The sequence below is a fragment of the Oryza brachyantha genome, chromosome 8 (genome assembly GCF_000231095.2).
Source record: "Oryza brachyantha chromosome 8, ObraRS2, whole genome shotgun sequence".
In the NCBI taxonomy this organism is placed as follows: domain Eukaryota; kingdom Viridiplantae; phylum Streptophyta; class Magnoliopsida; order Poales; family Poaceae; genus Oryza; species Oryza brachyantha.
Window position 1 is genome coordinate 3,657,095 of NC_023170.2, and position 15,090 is coordinate 3,672,184.

The following is a 15,090-nucleotide window of genomic DNA, read 5'->3' on the forward strand; positions in this document are numbered from 1 at the left end:
ATGTTGAGATATTCCACGTGAGGGCAATTATCAAAGATAGTTGACAGCTGACCTTTCTCGCTGAGGTTTTTGGCAAAGAGCTACAGGGAGCTTAGTTCATGCATGTTTGCAATCTCTTGGGCGTCTTGGTAACTGACTAATTGTCCCTTTAGCGATCGGATGGGACAAAGGTGAGTCAACGGGAGATGGCAACTAGGAAGGCGATTGGAGAGGCGAAAGGGGAGGAATCTCAAACCTCGCATGGCAGCCAAGGAAGCTCGAGTGGGTCGAGGCCCACAGATGGAGGGCTCATCTCCCACATCAAGCAGGCTAAAGACCATATGTCGGGTGAGTTTTTGGGGCATAGCCTAGAAGCGAGGTGTGGGGAGGGTGGGAGATGTCCATGGTGATCCAAAGAAGCCCATGGTGGTCTATGGATTGAAGATGTCTTCCCCAAAGCTTCCAAGTCTCTGCATAGTGAGTTGGTGTGGATTTCGGAAGGGTCGCTCCCCCGAACTAGGGTTTCCAGACATGACTAGCGAGATCTAGAAATTTGGGAGTTTTGCGAGAAAAGTGTGGAGAACATACGTTGAGGTGGTGATGGAGCGACGTCCTTCGTTCTAGCGCCAAGACCAAGAGATGAACAAGAGGATAGCTATGAATCAAATCAGTCAAGGGATTCTAGGTTCAAATCCGAAGGAAGAAGAGGATCTCCGTAAGTAACTAATGCATAATCAGAGGGGATGGAGGAATCCTGGAAGGGGAAGAACCAGGGAAGATGAGGAGAGGGGAGGTAGCAAAATCAAACCATAAACCCCGCACCAATCAATACTTAAGGCCAAGGAGGTGGGTATTGTCCGGATGAGCAGATTACTCGGTAGTCCCAAATCCAAAAGGTAAGAAACATTTATATATCCTAATACCCCAGAGATGGTGCTCATAGAGATATTGAACAAAGAGGTGGTAGTTCCAAGACTCCTATCAAATGCTTCAAATGTGGGAAAAAGGGTCACCACCACCAGGCTAATTGCTTTAACCCCTATTATGCTATGCTTGTCATAACACGGGTCACATTGCTTCAAATCGCCCTATTAATGCTGTTTCTATTATCTATTAGTGCTACAAAGAGGTGTGTTAAGATGTGTGGTTTTGGGATTCCAGGACATGTTTCTTGAGTCTTAATATAGATACCCATGTGACCGAGGTAGGAAAATCTCCTGTAAGATGTATCTTGTCAATTATTGAGGGAGTTGGTTATGTGGAGAAAATAGAGATAGAATAAAATCACATCTTCTCTAATCTTACTTGGGAGTGGAAAGTGAAAAAGTTGAATGAGATTGAATTTCTAGCAACCTTCCCTTCCGAGAACATCAGGTGGTAGATTTCCAAACCTAAGAGTTTTGACTTTGGCTGCACCTCCTGATAATAGCGAACGGAAAACACAACCAATAAAATATCAGTAGTAATTTTACTTTGTTAAAAACTGTCATGTATTTTTTAAACCGACAAGAACTTGTGTGATAAATATTTGTTAAGTATTATATGATCACTTAGTACTTGATTTAAATATCTTTTTATGTAATATAAGAAGACAAGATGAAATTTGTTTTTAAACTCATAAAAATAGCCTTTTAATTATATGTTATTTGAGAGTTTCACATTTGTTTTAATCATTTGATATATCCAAACGTCAACAAATTTTTATTTCTTATAAGAAGACGGAAAGCTCTATTATATGCAAAATATATTTGTATAAAGTAACTTTGACTAAATTTAGCTTTATAGAGTTTAAATTTGTGTTAATATTAGATAATATAAAAAATTATTTAATTAAAATTATGCTTACAATGTGTGAACTTGATATTATAGTGATTTTAAAATTAGTATATTAATTTGTTATCACAGTGTTTCTGAAATTAATGGATAAACTTGCCTTGTAAGTTCTGGAATTACCATCCAAACTCTTAGAGTCGCAACGTGTGACAACATATAATTAATTATGAAAAGCTACAGACAGTTACTTACAGTATTTTTCATGGAAACTATTTTTTTACGTATGATTATCATTTCTCCAGGGACCATTATATAAATTCTTTATCTATAAAAGGGTGTTTTGTAAGATAGTACTGACGGCGTTATAACGAACCCCAAGAGAGTCCGTCAAGTTCGAACCTTGGGGCGGGGGAGCGAAGAAGCTTCCAGAAGCTCGCATCCCCCCTTCAAAACGCGACGAGACGAGACGATTCGTCGACTCCTCCCGATCCCGAGCAGCAGAAGCCCCCCCGGCGATTCCGCGCGGCGCTCGAGGTAGGTGATCCTGTTCGCGAGATATCCCGCGGTGTGCGTCGTGGTGGTGGTGTGGGGGCGGGGGCGCCGGGGGTGGGGGCGGGGGGAGCTTAGCTTGGTGGCGCGGTTACTAGTACCGTGTGTGGATTCCGCGGCCAATTCCGTGTGCTCTGGATGCGTAATTGTGCGTGGGGATTACGGTCGCTGCTTGTGATTCCTGCCATGTTGCAGATGTCGGTGGTGGCGCTCATATCTTCTTGTGTGAATGGCTGACTGCACTTTCTCTTGTTCGGTTAACTTCTTTGATGCACACTCGCTCACTGCTGATACTCGTAAAATGCAAGGGATGCTATTTTGTTCTGATTTAATGATGAATTAGCCGGTTCCTGTTCTAATTTATGTAGTTTAGGTCGCTCGCCTTCAGGGTACAGGATCTAAGAACAAATAAGAATAGGCAATTCGTTAACCTGGAACTTGCTAAATGTTGGTTTTAATTTATTTTCATAGCATTTCTGTTATAAACAAATATTGGGGCATATTATGCAAGAGGTGGAGTTTCTTGCAATGGAAAAAATCCTAATCGAGCAATGCTGCGTACAGCTGGAGGTTTTACTGATACTTGTCATGAAATAATTTAGTTATGAGCTATCTTCTATGAAAGGGGAAGAATTCTGAATAGTTGGGAATGCATGAATCTGATTTCTGTTTGTGCACTTTGTGATGACTACAATGTATTTTTCACTTGCTAAAATACTGATTTCTTTTCCCCTTTCTGACGGTGAAGCCACACATGAAGCCAGATGGTGAAACTCAGCTTCGTCCTACAGCTGCTGGACATCCAGATCCTGGTCTGAGCACCTCATCTGCAGAATATGTGGCCCCTGTAGGACCAGCTACAGTATGTTCTGATCCTTGTCTTCTCTTTAGAAACATGATAGTATAGGTTATGCAACAGCTACCTATGATCCTTTTCTCCTCAAGTTCTGATGGTAAAATTTGACTACATTTTGAACAATCAATGAAAAAAATTAAACCAAGTCAATATATAACTAATTTCTTGCTGATTACTATCACTTCATAGTGCTTTTCTACCAATCTTTTCTAATGCTTCTCAGTTTCAAGCCTAACAAATAAATTATTATTCCTCCTGGCCTAACAAATAAATTATTGATGTTACAGACTCAGGTAGCTTATCCATATATTGGTACCTATTATGGAGGCATATATGGTGCTTATAGTGGACAACCTCTGGTAAATTACACTAGAGATATAGTGTAATATCAAATTTTTAGCACAACTATAGTAGCTGATTTTGGTTATGTATATTTCTTTAGGTGAATGCTGCTTTAATGGCAATGCCTCCGCATTCTGTGCCCTTGGCAACTGATGTTGTTTTGGAACCCATATATGTCAATGCAAGGCAGTATCATGGTATATTAAGACGACGCCAGTCTCGTGCGAAAGCTGAATCAGAAAATAAGGCTAACAAAAGCCGCAAGGTATAATTTTAACAATGCTTTATTGAGCTATAGGTTTGTAAGGTATTTAACAGATGGGAAGAAACTGATTTGCCAAATCTTAAAGATTGATATGTGAAGACTGATCCATGTAATTAAAACAGGCTTTATCAAAATTTAAAAATATATAGGGGTCATGAAGCATAATCTGTTTGCTCAAAGGTCATCATGACCGTGACATCTTTAGTGTGTTTTTTCAGTTTTTGAATTGATTTTTTCCTATAAATGCATCCATTGATCTGATCAGATGAATATATGCATTCATATGTGTTTGTGATTTCGTTTATTGCTTTCCTTTTCTTCAGTGCTGTAGTTATGGATTTGCAATGTCTGAATCCAGAATTTCACATATCAATCAAGATTAAGGGAACAATTTAGTCTCGCTTGTCATCCTTTATTTGATTATTTTGACTGCAAAAATTAGATTGTATTAGATTTTAGCAAGGTTAAGGGGGGCAAATAACAATCCTGTTATTGTCATCTCCTTGGGAATATTGTTCATCTCTATTCAAATTTATATCAAAATTGACCATGCCTAACTAATTTAAATAGTAGATTGTTCAAAGAAATAGTAGATTGTTCAAAGAAATTGGGAATATTGTTCAAAGATGATATGGCTATTTAAATCCCGACAACTTTATCGTAAGCTACTTTCTTCCTTTAATCTGATAACTACAGATTGACAAGCAATTTATCGTTAGTTTTATTTTAATAAGGTGCTCAAGTAATGAGCAGGGTTCCCCTTACCGCGGAAGCCGCCAAAACCACGGTACCGCACTCCCGCGGATCCCGCACGGTAACCGCAAAAACCGTGATGAATTTGAATCCAAAAAAATTAAACTTAAACTCGCGCGGTTTGCCGCGGTAACCGTGGTAACTACTTGCTGGAACAACATATGAGAACGGCGGTTACCGCGGCTTCCCGCGTGGTTTTTGTAGCTGAAACCGCGGTTACCGCGAGGAGACCGCGGGTGTGATGTTAAATGCAAAAAAAACTTTAAAAAATCTAAAAAAATACATGAAAAATAGGAAAATATTTTATGACTGTATGTACGGCATAGGAAAAATAGGACATGTTATAGGGAAAACAAGAAAAGTTTCACATGACATTTTCTAAATTCTTGATATTGCAAGATACACCGTCATATCATCATTCACCAAATAATTCACACCAATAACTTCATTATGATTGTTGCGTCACAACTATACCTACTACCCATTATTACGAATAAAACTATTATGTGTATTAAGATGCACGTATAATTTTTCTCTATACATATTTTCCATATATTCATCATTGTATATTTGTATTTTAACATTATGTACTCTAATGTCTAGTGTAAATAATAATAACTCAACACAAAATATTCTTGACCATCTTCCTATGAAATATTACTTGCAATAGGCTATTTTAAATTTTGTTTCCCGAAATACTCGTTTATGATTTTAATTACGTCGGGAATACATTTTTTCATTAATTTCTTTAACAAAACTACACTATATATCCACATATACAACATATATTTTTTTCATTAAATTTTCTCAAATTTTTTAAATTCTTCTTAAATTTAAACTTGGTTACCGTGGCTTACCGAAGCCGTTCCTCCGCGGAGGGCGCGGTAACCGCGGTAACGTAAACCATGGTAACGAGATGCACATTAACTCAGTACGGCTGCACACCTGAACATGTAGAGAACTAAGAAAAAACAGGACATGCTCCTTGTCCGCATTTCTTCATCATGTTTAATGGATTATAAACAAGTTTCTGTTCCTATTGATACTCGTGTTCTTTGTTTCTCATTTCTTCTGTATGTTTGGTTATATTCCCCTTGCAGCCTTACCTACATGAGTCCCGCCATCTGCATGCTTTGAAAAGGGCAAGGGGGTCTAGTGGTCGATTTCTCAACTCTAAGGCCATGGAGGGAAAGCAAGACAGTAAATCCGTGGATAAAAATGATGGAGCTCTGCCAGCTGAGGAAAACAGAGACAACAAGGATACCAATAGCAATACCAAATCATAGATTGAGAGCCCACCAACCCAGCCAGGTGCTGATGTGTCCGATGTTGTCTAATACTTATGTAGCCAATCTCCTCTAATCCAACCAACTTACCAGTCGAATTATGTCCTTGCTTTCTGTCATGACGGTTTAAGTCTGTATATAGCTGTTAGTTTTGATGATTGGATAAATCCATGACAGCAGAGTGAACATGTTCTGGGAGCAGTTCAGTGCTAGGGTTTCTTGCTGATTGCAGATTTTCGACCTGTATCATCGTTGCATCTTGGTCCTGTTAATGAATGTTAACTTTCGATAATTTAGACTCGTACGATAGTTACTTAGAAATGCCATGAAAATCCTTGTTTGCAAAACGTTTTGTTCATTCCCAAATTTTGTCAGGAATTGCTTGGATAATAAATGCTTTTTTTTGGCTAAATGTTTCCTTATAATTTAAGTTGCAGACTGAGACGTTATTGTGTCTCAAGGAATGGATTATGAGAGGTACAACATTTTGATTAACAATTATTTCAAACCTTAACTATGCCTCAAGCGAGTGCTATGACCATAAATGTGTGTTCCGACTTTCCGTTATAGCCTAAAAATAAGCATGACAACTGCAAACTGATTTACTTGCCTGATTTGACTTGCTGAGAGTGACGTATCAAAAATGGTGAATGGTTTAGAAAGACATCGCCCTTTTTCGCTTTTACTTATAGTTATAAGCTAAAATTTTAACTTTAACTTTAAATTTGTTTTAAAGGTTTTTCATCATAGTATGTTTTTATCGTAGTTGATTTATACATATATAAAAAATTTATTTATAAATTATTTTTTATTTATAAATATATTGTTTGCCACGCTGACCCTCCGTGGTTTACGGTGATCTTGTAACCCAATCTATGAATTGAATTTGTTCTCATCCAGACAGACTGACGTGCTCCTTTGCCTCCATGCCCAGTTGCGCTCTTGTGGCCTCTTTCCTTCTCATATTCTTGGCAAACGGTGAGAACATATACATGATGTTGTATTTTGCGAAGTGGCCTACTTAGATTTCTTGTGATGAAACCAATCAGGCCAGATTTAAATTCTAGATTTAACACGAGTACTCGTATTTATGGCTAATTATGTTTTAAGTGGTATCGGATATACCAATTGATAGTGAGACATTAACGATGACTTCATAAATTTTTTTAGTGGTATAAGAAGTACCCATCTTATTCTTTCAAGGTGTATCCATCGAGTCTTTAGAGGTGTACCCATCAATGTTTCAGTGGCGACTTCATTAATATCAGGCTCTCTTTAGAGGTGTATCATCAACAGAAAGACAACAATAAGGTGTCAGTATTGACTTCGTTAATTATTTTAAGATTTGGCTGACCCGACCTTCTAATATACTATCTGTGACATGTGTCTTTGTCAATTATTTCGAGATTTGGCAGACACAAAAAATATTATATTTTTCTACACACGGAATTGTCTATTGTCTATTGTCATTGATGGTGTTTGTGTTGGTGGGAGGAGGGTTTGGGGCTGGGGTGGGAAGATGATGGATAGATGATTTGTGGAAACGTGCGTGGAGCAGAAACAAGCCTTTTTATGGAGAAGTTTCTAGTGCATATAAATTAATCGAAAGACACATATAAAGATAATAAATAACAAATTTGTCACGTGGGTAAATTTGCTGAGTTGGCTGAGAGAGAAGAGATGAAAGAAAAAAGTATTTTGTTCTTGACATCGTCGCACGAAAACAGAGCCACGTCATGTATGTTGGCCCATCTGGAGAGATTCTTACTACAGCCTAAAAGATAGCTCACGAGGTGATGTGCTATTTCTACTTTTAAGTTGGTAAAACTCCCCTCTTAATTTTTCTATTTGGAACTATATCATCAACCCTCATCATACATTGATATCCCTCCGCACTAACCAGTCACTCGTAGGCTCGTAGGCTTGTGAGACCAATTATAGGCTTCCATGGTCTATTGGAGTTTGGGCCTAGACCATTTGAATGTGTATGGACCAACCATATTAAAAATTAAAGAGGAGTTGCACTAAATTAAAAGTGAAAAAAGTCTCTCACTTCTTGGAGTAGCTTTTGAGGTGTAGTAAGGATTTTTCTTCGGTTGAGATGACTACTCTTGCCTTAGGCCAACATGATACCAGAGCTAGCTCCAAAATCTTGGCCCAAGGCGGGAGTAGTAGTTGGATCAAGCAGAGAGAAATTATTACTACACTCCAAAAGCCAACTCAAGATATGAGTGTAAGTTAGCCAACTCAAGATATGAGTGTAAGTTAGTGTAACTCCTCAATTTTTAATATGGTTGGCTCATGCACACTCGGGTGGTATAGGCTCAAAGCTTAGTGAATCGTTGGTATATGTGAATAGACTTGTAAGCCTATAATTGACATGTTAGTGTTGAAAGGTTCCAATGTATAATGGGGGTTGATGTATAGTCTCACATTAAAAATTAAGGGAGATATGCACCAACTTAAAAGTGATAAAAGTCGCTCACCTCTCAAGTAGATTTTGGAGTGTAGTAAGGATTTCTCCCTAGTTAGGAGGCCAGTCAGTATCGAGGGGCACAAATACTAGGAATTTAAGTATGAGTGGGAGGTTTCCTAATCTACCTGCTTGGATTTGCGTGAAGGTCCATGTTCTTAGATTGCATTCTTTTAATTGCCGAAAGATGAAAAATTATCTGTTTTAAGCTATTTAATAGTATGAACGATAAATTAACTATTATAAAATTAAAAATCTACTCTATAAAGGTATGATGATAAACTTTAATAGAAACATTCTATAAAAACATACGGTTTAATGATTCGAAAAACATACCGGCAAAATCCGAGGAATAATCTAGCTAAAAAGAACGCGGACTTGCTCCCCTTGTAAAGATTTTCTTACTGTTTATCAGCAAAGAACCAATTTGTGTGTATAGGCTGCTGTACTGCCGTGAACATTGCTGCCCCAGGCCTTGAGAAATTCATATGCATACAGTGTGTTCTTCAAAGAAATTTATTTTTTATAATTAACATTGTTCTTTACATAGATTTTTTCTTGCTTTTGCGCACTCACTTACCAATTGCTGCATGTTTTGCAAAATGTTTCCATATAAAGTTTTATCATCTCATATTTCTAAAATAGATGTTTAACTTTTTAGCAGTTAATTCTATCATCTATATCATTATATAGGTATCACAAAATTCAAAAAATCTTTCATCTTTATCTTCGTCTATTCAAAAGAACGCAGCTAGCCCATTGTCGACCTGTTCAGTTTGATTTTGGACAGCTCCAATGCAACGCAATGTCACTCCTTTGTTTTTACAAACAAGTGGCTCAAAAAAACACATTGACATATTCGCAATTGATCATGAGAATTTACTAAGCACATGCACAAAGTTAATTAGTATGTACTCCGTCCAGAAAAAAACCGATTTTTGGAGTTCATGGCATGTCCCACAAAAAACCGATCTGCACAATGATCAGAGCTGTTAAAGAGCAGCAGTACAACAGGTTAAACAACAGTAGTACAACAAGAGTCTGGTACATGCTCCACCAAAGACCGAGCCCATCAGAAAATCAACAGGCCTCTTTCTCCATCCCGTACTTTCTGGAGAATAATTAATGAGATGGACAATTGTTAATCAATGATTGCACTACTTTAATGAGAACATAATAGTCATTTACTGGCACCACAAATTTCTCTATGGAAATCCTGGAATCAGTTTTTTGTGGGACGGAGAGAGTAAGTTCAGCTCAACAAACAATCCTTTGTATGAGTATTGTCTCTGTGCTAATGTGGACTCTCTAAGAGCTAATGTCTATGTTACCTCCCGAGTGGCGAGAGAGAAACAAGGGCCTGATGTTAGGCAAGTAATGATCACCGTTTAAAGTGCTCTCATTCAAAAGGAAGGTAACAATTACTCGTGCACACATGCTTTTGGTCCGTTTAGTTTAGTTTTCTCTTTCTCCAATTTGAATAAAATCGCAAATAGATTCTTTTAAATGGTAGATTAACACATAGAAAATGATATTTCAAATATTTGATACGCTTTAGCCACCACATGGCATGCATGGGCATTTATTTGACCGATATCACGTTTATTCTGAAGTTTAATTTCATAATTAGTATGGTTTCTATTGAAATCAAACCAGATAGTTTTGTTTGAACTACTACAGAAATTTTAAATTCAAATACCATCTTCAAAAATACTTATATTTTAAAATTTTGAATTGGTTTTGAGTACTTCCAAAGTAACTATATTAGATATTCACATTTGCCAAAACTACCTTTAATCAATCATGGTTGCAATTTAGTTTCCATCTTACCACCATGACATGTGGGTCCTCAAAAAAACTCTTCTTTTTTTATATTCTTTGGAAGAGTACTAAAAAAGAACTCTTCTTTTATTCATCACATCATAATCATATCATAGCCGCTTTAGAATCCCCTCAAAAAAAAATAGCCGCTTTAGAACACAACTTCATTAAGAGATTCGGGGGGCATTTAACTTTTTGCCACTCTTAAAAATGATTGATACCAGATTTATCACTCGCTGTCTATGACATGTGGGTCCTCATGTGTCTATGACATGTGGGTCCAGTGGCAAATCTATAAGGACCAAATGTAAGAGTGGTAAAAAGTTAATTACTCCAGATTCGGGTGGGGATATGCCACATAACTATTTATTAAAGGTTTTTCTGCCAATGTTCTAGAAACTACCTCACGTGTTGTAAGCGAGCCCATGTTGACAAGTCATGCATATAAGACATATCCGTCTCACACGGAAGCGTTTCTCCTTTTTATGGGTCCCACCAACAGCTAAAGCCTGAAAACTTCAATTTTGCTCATGTCATGAACCTCTTCTTATTCTTCCCCATCACTCAACCCTTCTACCTAACGAAACCAAAGCAGCAAAGACTTGTGTAAGGGTGCCATGGATGAACTAGGAATCATCGAGCAAGGCGTCGACTGGAGGACCCGCGTTGGTCAAGACATTCGCGATAGGATGACAGATGATATGTGAGTGCCTCCTACCCTACCTTGCCTCTACCTGTTCCCTCTCTCTATCCCTCTCCCTTTCTCTCTCACTTGCTCGCCCGCTTTTCCGTGTTCTTACTTGCCATGATAAATTGATTAGAATTTTTTTTCAATCGATGATGGTTTATTAAGGTTGGAAACCATGCTCCATGCTATACTTGTATAATGATCTAATTGAATCATGATACACATCGGTAGTCGGATCTACTGTGAATTTTTTCTGGATCTAAGCGTCATAGTTATATGTTTGGTATCTGAGCATCAAGAGCGCGTAAAAATCAAATTTCTTGGTAAAGATTTGTTGGTTGTGTTCAAACCTTTGTGTAACAAATGATTATACCTAAGTATAAAAAGGTAAGTTGTTTCATGTTAGTGGTGACCCCGGTTAATGAACTAAGGTTGCATGTCAATAGTTCCCTAGTGAAGTTCTGCGGCTAGCCCTTTGCATGGGTCCAAGGATGGAATTAACATGGGTGCGAGGGTCTCGAGCCCCCACTCCCAACTCTAGACACTACTACACAACAGGGATATTGTATCACTTTATGGACTAGTATTTTAGTTATGCACTTAATCTGCTAGCTCTCTCTCAATTTTGTTTAGGGTTATATTATCTAATACGTGTTAAAACTCGATGCCCCCATGTTCCCACCGTGAGGAAACACGAGGAACATGGAGAGGAGAATTGGAGATTACATAGTGTGTGGGTCATGCAGTTGTGTAACTATGTCCAACTCAGGCAACCAAAATTATATAGGTTCATGCAGCTACTCTAGAAACAAGTGAAGTGAACGGATAATTGTTTAGATATATAGGTTTAGTTGATTTTTGGGATGCAGATGACAAAAGTTAGAGGTAATATGATCCCAATATTCCCACATTCATCCTGTTATGTTTGCATTATATACAGCTTTTCCTTATTATTGGTTATGATGCTCTCCTACAAACCCTTAACGGTCATGGTAATGCATTGATGAAAAATGGTACTTCTGGTTCGATTAATGATATTTTATTATTTATGAGTGTATTTACAATTTTGAACATTAGTTTGCCATATATGCATTTCCCAAATAGTGAATATATGCACGTACTATTTCTGGCATGAAGGCATATAACCTCTAAATCCTCAGTTGCATGTTTTTTGTTGCTTGTTATATTAACCAAGTTTTTAAATTAATTTGGTTGGAAGTGCCTGGATGAAAAAAAAAATTTCTTATATTACTATTTACATTCTATTTGCAGATTGTTCAGCCTACAGATGAAATTGCAAATGACTACTTCTACAACATTGATTGATCTCCAGAAAGTTGCTACCAGGATAGAAGAGAGGATATATACAATTGCTACTGACTATGTAATATAATTTCCTTAAGTATTTGCTTTATAATTTGGCTATGTATCTTGTTGTGCGCATGACAGTGTTAACCTTTATTAGTTATACTTTTGCTCACCTCTGATTATTGAAGAGTTTCAAAGCTTTTGAATAAGTACAACATCTTGCTAGAAGTCCTAAATTGCTTATAACAATTGTGTGAAACCATAGGGACGATTATCTTTCTTCAGAATGTAGTGGTTGCAAGATGTTCTACACAAATTTTGTCAATCTAATTACAAATGTCTTATTACTATTCCTTAGTTTGTATTAAATGTAAGTGTTCATTATATGTAGTTCCAAATTAAAATTTATGTTCTGTTTTCTTATTAGCTTGTAGATGTGCATCCTTAGATTAGTTCCATACTATATCGATTTTATTCGCATGTAGTTATCCATACACCATTCTATTATATATGCACTCATTATTGACTTGTTACTAAAGTCTAGACATGTTCTCTTTGCCATCTTTTTAAGTGAAAGATAACATTTTCTTTTTGTCATGGACTGCTTAGGGTGATTATCTACGGAGGATTAGTCTGACAAAAGGCGATCTGGAGGATTCATATCCTATGTTATTGAACAATTTTCTACACATTCGTCAGCAAGCTTCAATCCATTCGTCCATCTTGCTCCATCAGAACAATAATCAGGGCCAAATCATCCAGGCAGAAGGAAATGTTCAGGGGACGTCATCAAACAGTAAGATCTTGAAATTTCATCACTGGTATACTAAATGAGCAATTTTATAGTTCTTGAGTAGGTACTGAGAGGTATCAAAATTTTACACTGGTATCTCTCGGTACCTAGGTATTATGAGGTACTAAATTTTACATTAAAATTTTGGTACCTCATGGTATCTTCTTAAGAACTGTAAAATTGCTCATACTAAATAGATGCATTGTTTTCTATTTTATGGTGCTTGTATGATGAATAGTTGCTTTCTTACATACAACAAATTTGTGACTTATGCATTTGTAATGTGGTTGCAAAACAATGAATATTTGTTATTCTTGTGCAGCGTGTGATTGAAGTGTGTCTTGCATCATAACTGTTTGCCATTTTTTTTTTTCAAAAACTCAGAGCAAGCCTAGCGAGGATAATGCTTTATCATCTATGTAAAATGCATTGAAGATAACAATATCTCTATGAAATTAAAAACTGTAAATTTGTTGCAAGTTGTTTTCATGGTTCTCCAAGATCATGTACCAACTCAAAAGTTTAAGAAGCATATAAGTACTTGTTCTCCAATGAAACAATGCAACTGAATGTCCACTCATATATTGCAGGCATACTATCTAATGAACTGACCCTGAATGACCACAAGAAGCCCTTCCACCCCAATGCAAAAGATAGGATCAGTGAACTCCCTAATGATCTGTTCCAACATATCCTATCCTACTTGTCAACGCGAGAGGCGGTGCGCACCGGTGTTTTGTCCCAATGGTGGGTCAACCGGTGGGCATTCTTGCAGTCCATTCAGCTTGATGTAGACTGGTTTCATATGGATAGGGAGAAATTCAGCAACTTTGTTGACAATCTGTTGGTAAACCGTCACCATGCTGATGTTCCCATGGATACTTTCCAGCTACACTCTTTTGCAATAGAACACGCTAATTGCTGGATTAATCATGCTATCAAGCACAATGCTAAAGTGCTTAAATTTACTGAGTATCAAAGATGGGAACCATTCTACTTGGATCCAAAACTTGTGGGGTTCAGCTCTCAGTACCTGAAAACTTTGGAGCTTACAAATGCTGCTCTATACAATCTCGTGTTTGATCCCTTGAACAATGCTTGCCCAGCATTGCAGAACTTGATACTGACAGATTGCTTAATGGAGGTGGAAGAGATTTCATCCAGTTCACTACAGAAATTGGACATAATTGGCTGCTTTCTTCTGAAGGATCTGAGCATTTGTACCCCTGGTTTGGTCTCATTGCGAATCAAGGATCGAAGGATGGACAATTCTTCGTACAAAAACTCTTACCTGGTGTTCACAAATGTCACACTCATTGATGCTTCAAACGTCACTAGTATGGAGTTGTCAGCTGTTGATAGAAAGGTACAGTATCATTGATCCTTTCTTCCAGACACTGTTATTTTGTATGTTTATTGTTTGTTGAATAAATTCATTTCTACCCCATCACCATGATATATTTTTGTGGGATCATATTTATGCAAATGATCTGGCATGTTTAGAAACTAATATTCTAATGAGTATTTCTTGAATAACAAGGACAACATGAGACATCCATTTTCCATGATATATATTTATGTTTGTATATATAGCAGCTTTCAACTCCCGATTTATTTATGTGATGTTTTACATAATACATGAAAAGAGGAGGCGAATTGAACTCTTCAGTTTTGTACCACAATTTTCTGGTTCTCATTGCATTAGTATTTAACTAAGAATTTCTTTTCTCAATGCACATATGAAGTTCACATTCGTGGAAAAAGCTGGGAGCAGCCCAATGTTCAGGAATCTCAGAAGCCTGCACCTGAGTGAATGGTGCATTGTTGATCTGTTTTCTCCTCTGCGTCAATTCATCCAGCACTCACCTATGCTGGAGATGGTGACTCTGAAGCTCAGTCTGGTCAGTACATATCATCGATTGCATCATCCCTATATATGCTTCATGCATGTGTCCAATTTTCATTTTTAAGCTCTAATGACATTGTGATTTGTGTGAACCTCTCTTAACTTCAGTTGCGCTGGCGGTTCCAAATCACGGATGAACATGCCAAGACGCTGGTCCGCGTTCGTGATGCTCGTGGCCTGCTTCTTGATTTTGATTGGTACTGAAGACGGAGGAGGGGCTTCTAACGCTGAATAAAAATTGCTGCTAAACTGTTGCAGCTGTGTGTGTCTGCTGGTTGGAGACGTTGAGACCAATCTA

The 15,090-nt window shown here is 37.5% G+C and overlaps 2 protein-coding genes across 2 annotated transcripts; both read left to right on the forward strand.

The window, feature by feature from the left end:
• The first annotated feature begins 2,165 nt into the window (after positions 1 to 2,165).
• On the forward strand, positions 2,166 to 6,167 carry LOC102715224 (nuclear transcription factor Y subunit A-7). Its single transcript, XM_015840323.2, has 5 exons — positions 2,166 to 2,286; positions 3,050 to 3,163; positions 3,445 to 3,516; positions 3,600 to 3,764; positions 5,618 to 6,167. The coding sequence occupies exons 2-5, from the start codon at positions 3,056 to 3,058 to the stop codon at positions 5,801 to 5,803; spliced, it is 531 nt and encodes a 176-aa protein (XP_015695809.1). The 5' UTR covers positions 2,166 to 2,286; positions 3,050 to 3,055; the 3' UTR covers positions 5,804 to 6,167.
• A 4,532-nt stretch (positions 6,168 to 10,699) lies between these two features.
• On the forward strand, positions 10,700 to 15,005 carry LOC102720263 (MEIOTIC F-BOX protein MOF-like). The gene is made up of 6 exons (XM_040527040.1): positions 10,700 to 10,800; positions 12,058 to 12,169; positions 12,703 to 12,889; positions 13,477 to 14,252; positions 14,632 to 14,787; positions 14,901 to 15,005. Exons 1-6 carry the CDS (start codon positions 10,715 to 10,717, stop codon positions 14,994 to 14,996), a joined length of 1,413 nt encoding a protein of 470 aa, XP_040382974.1. The 5' UTR covers positions 10,700 to 10,714; the 3' UTR covers positions 14,997 to 15,005.
• Positions 15,006 to 15,090: the final 85 nt, after the last annotated feature.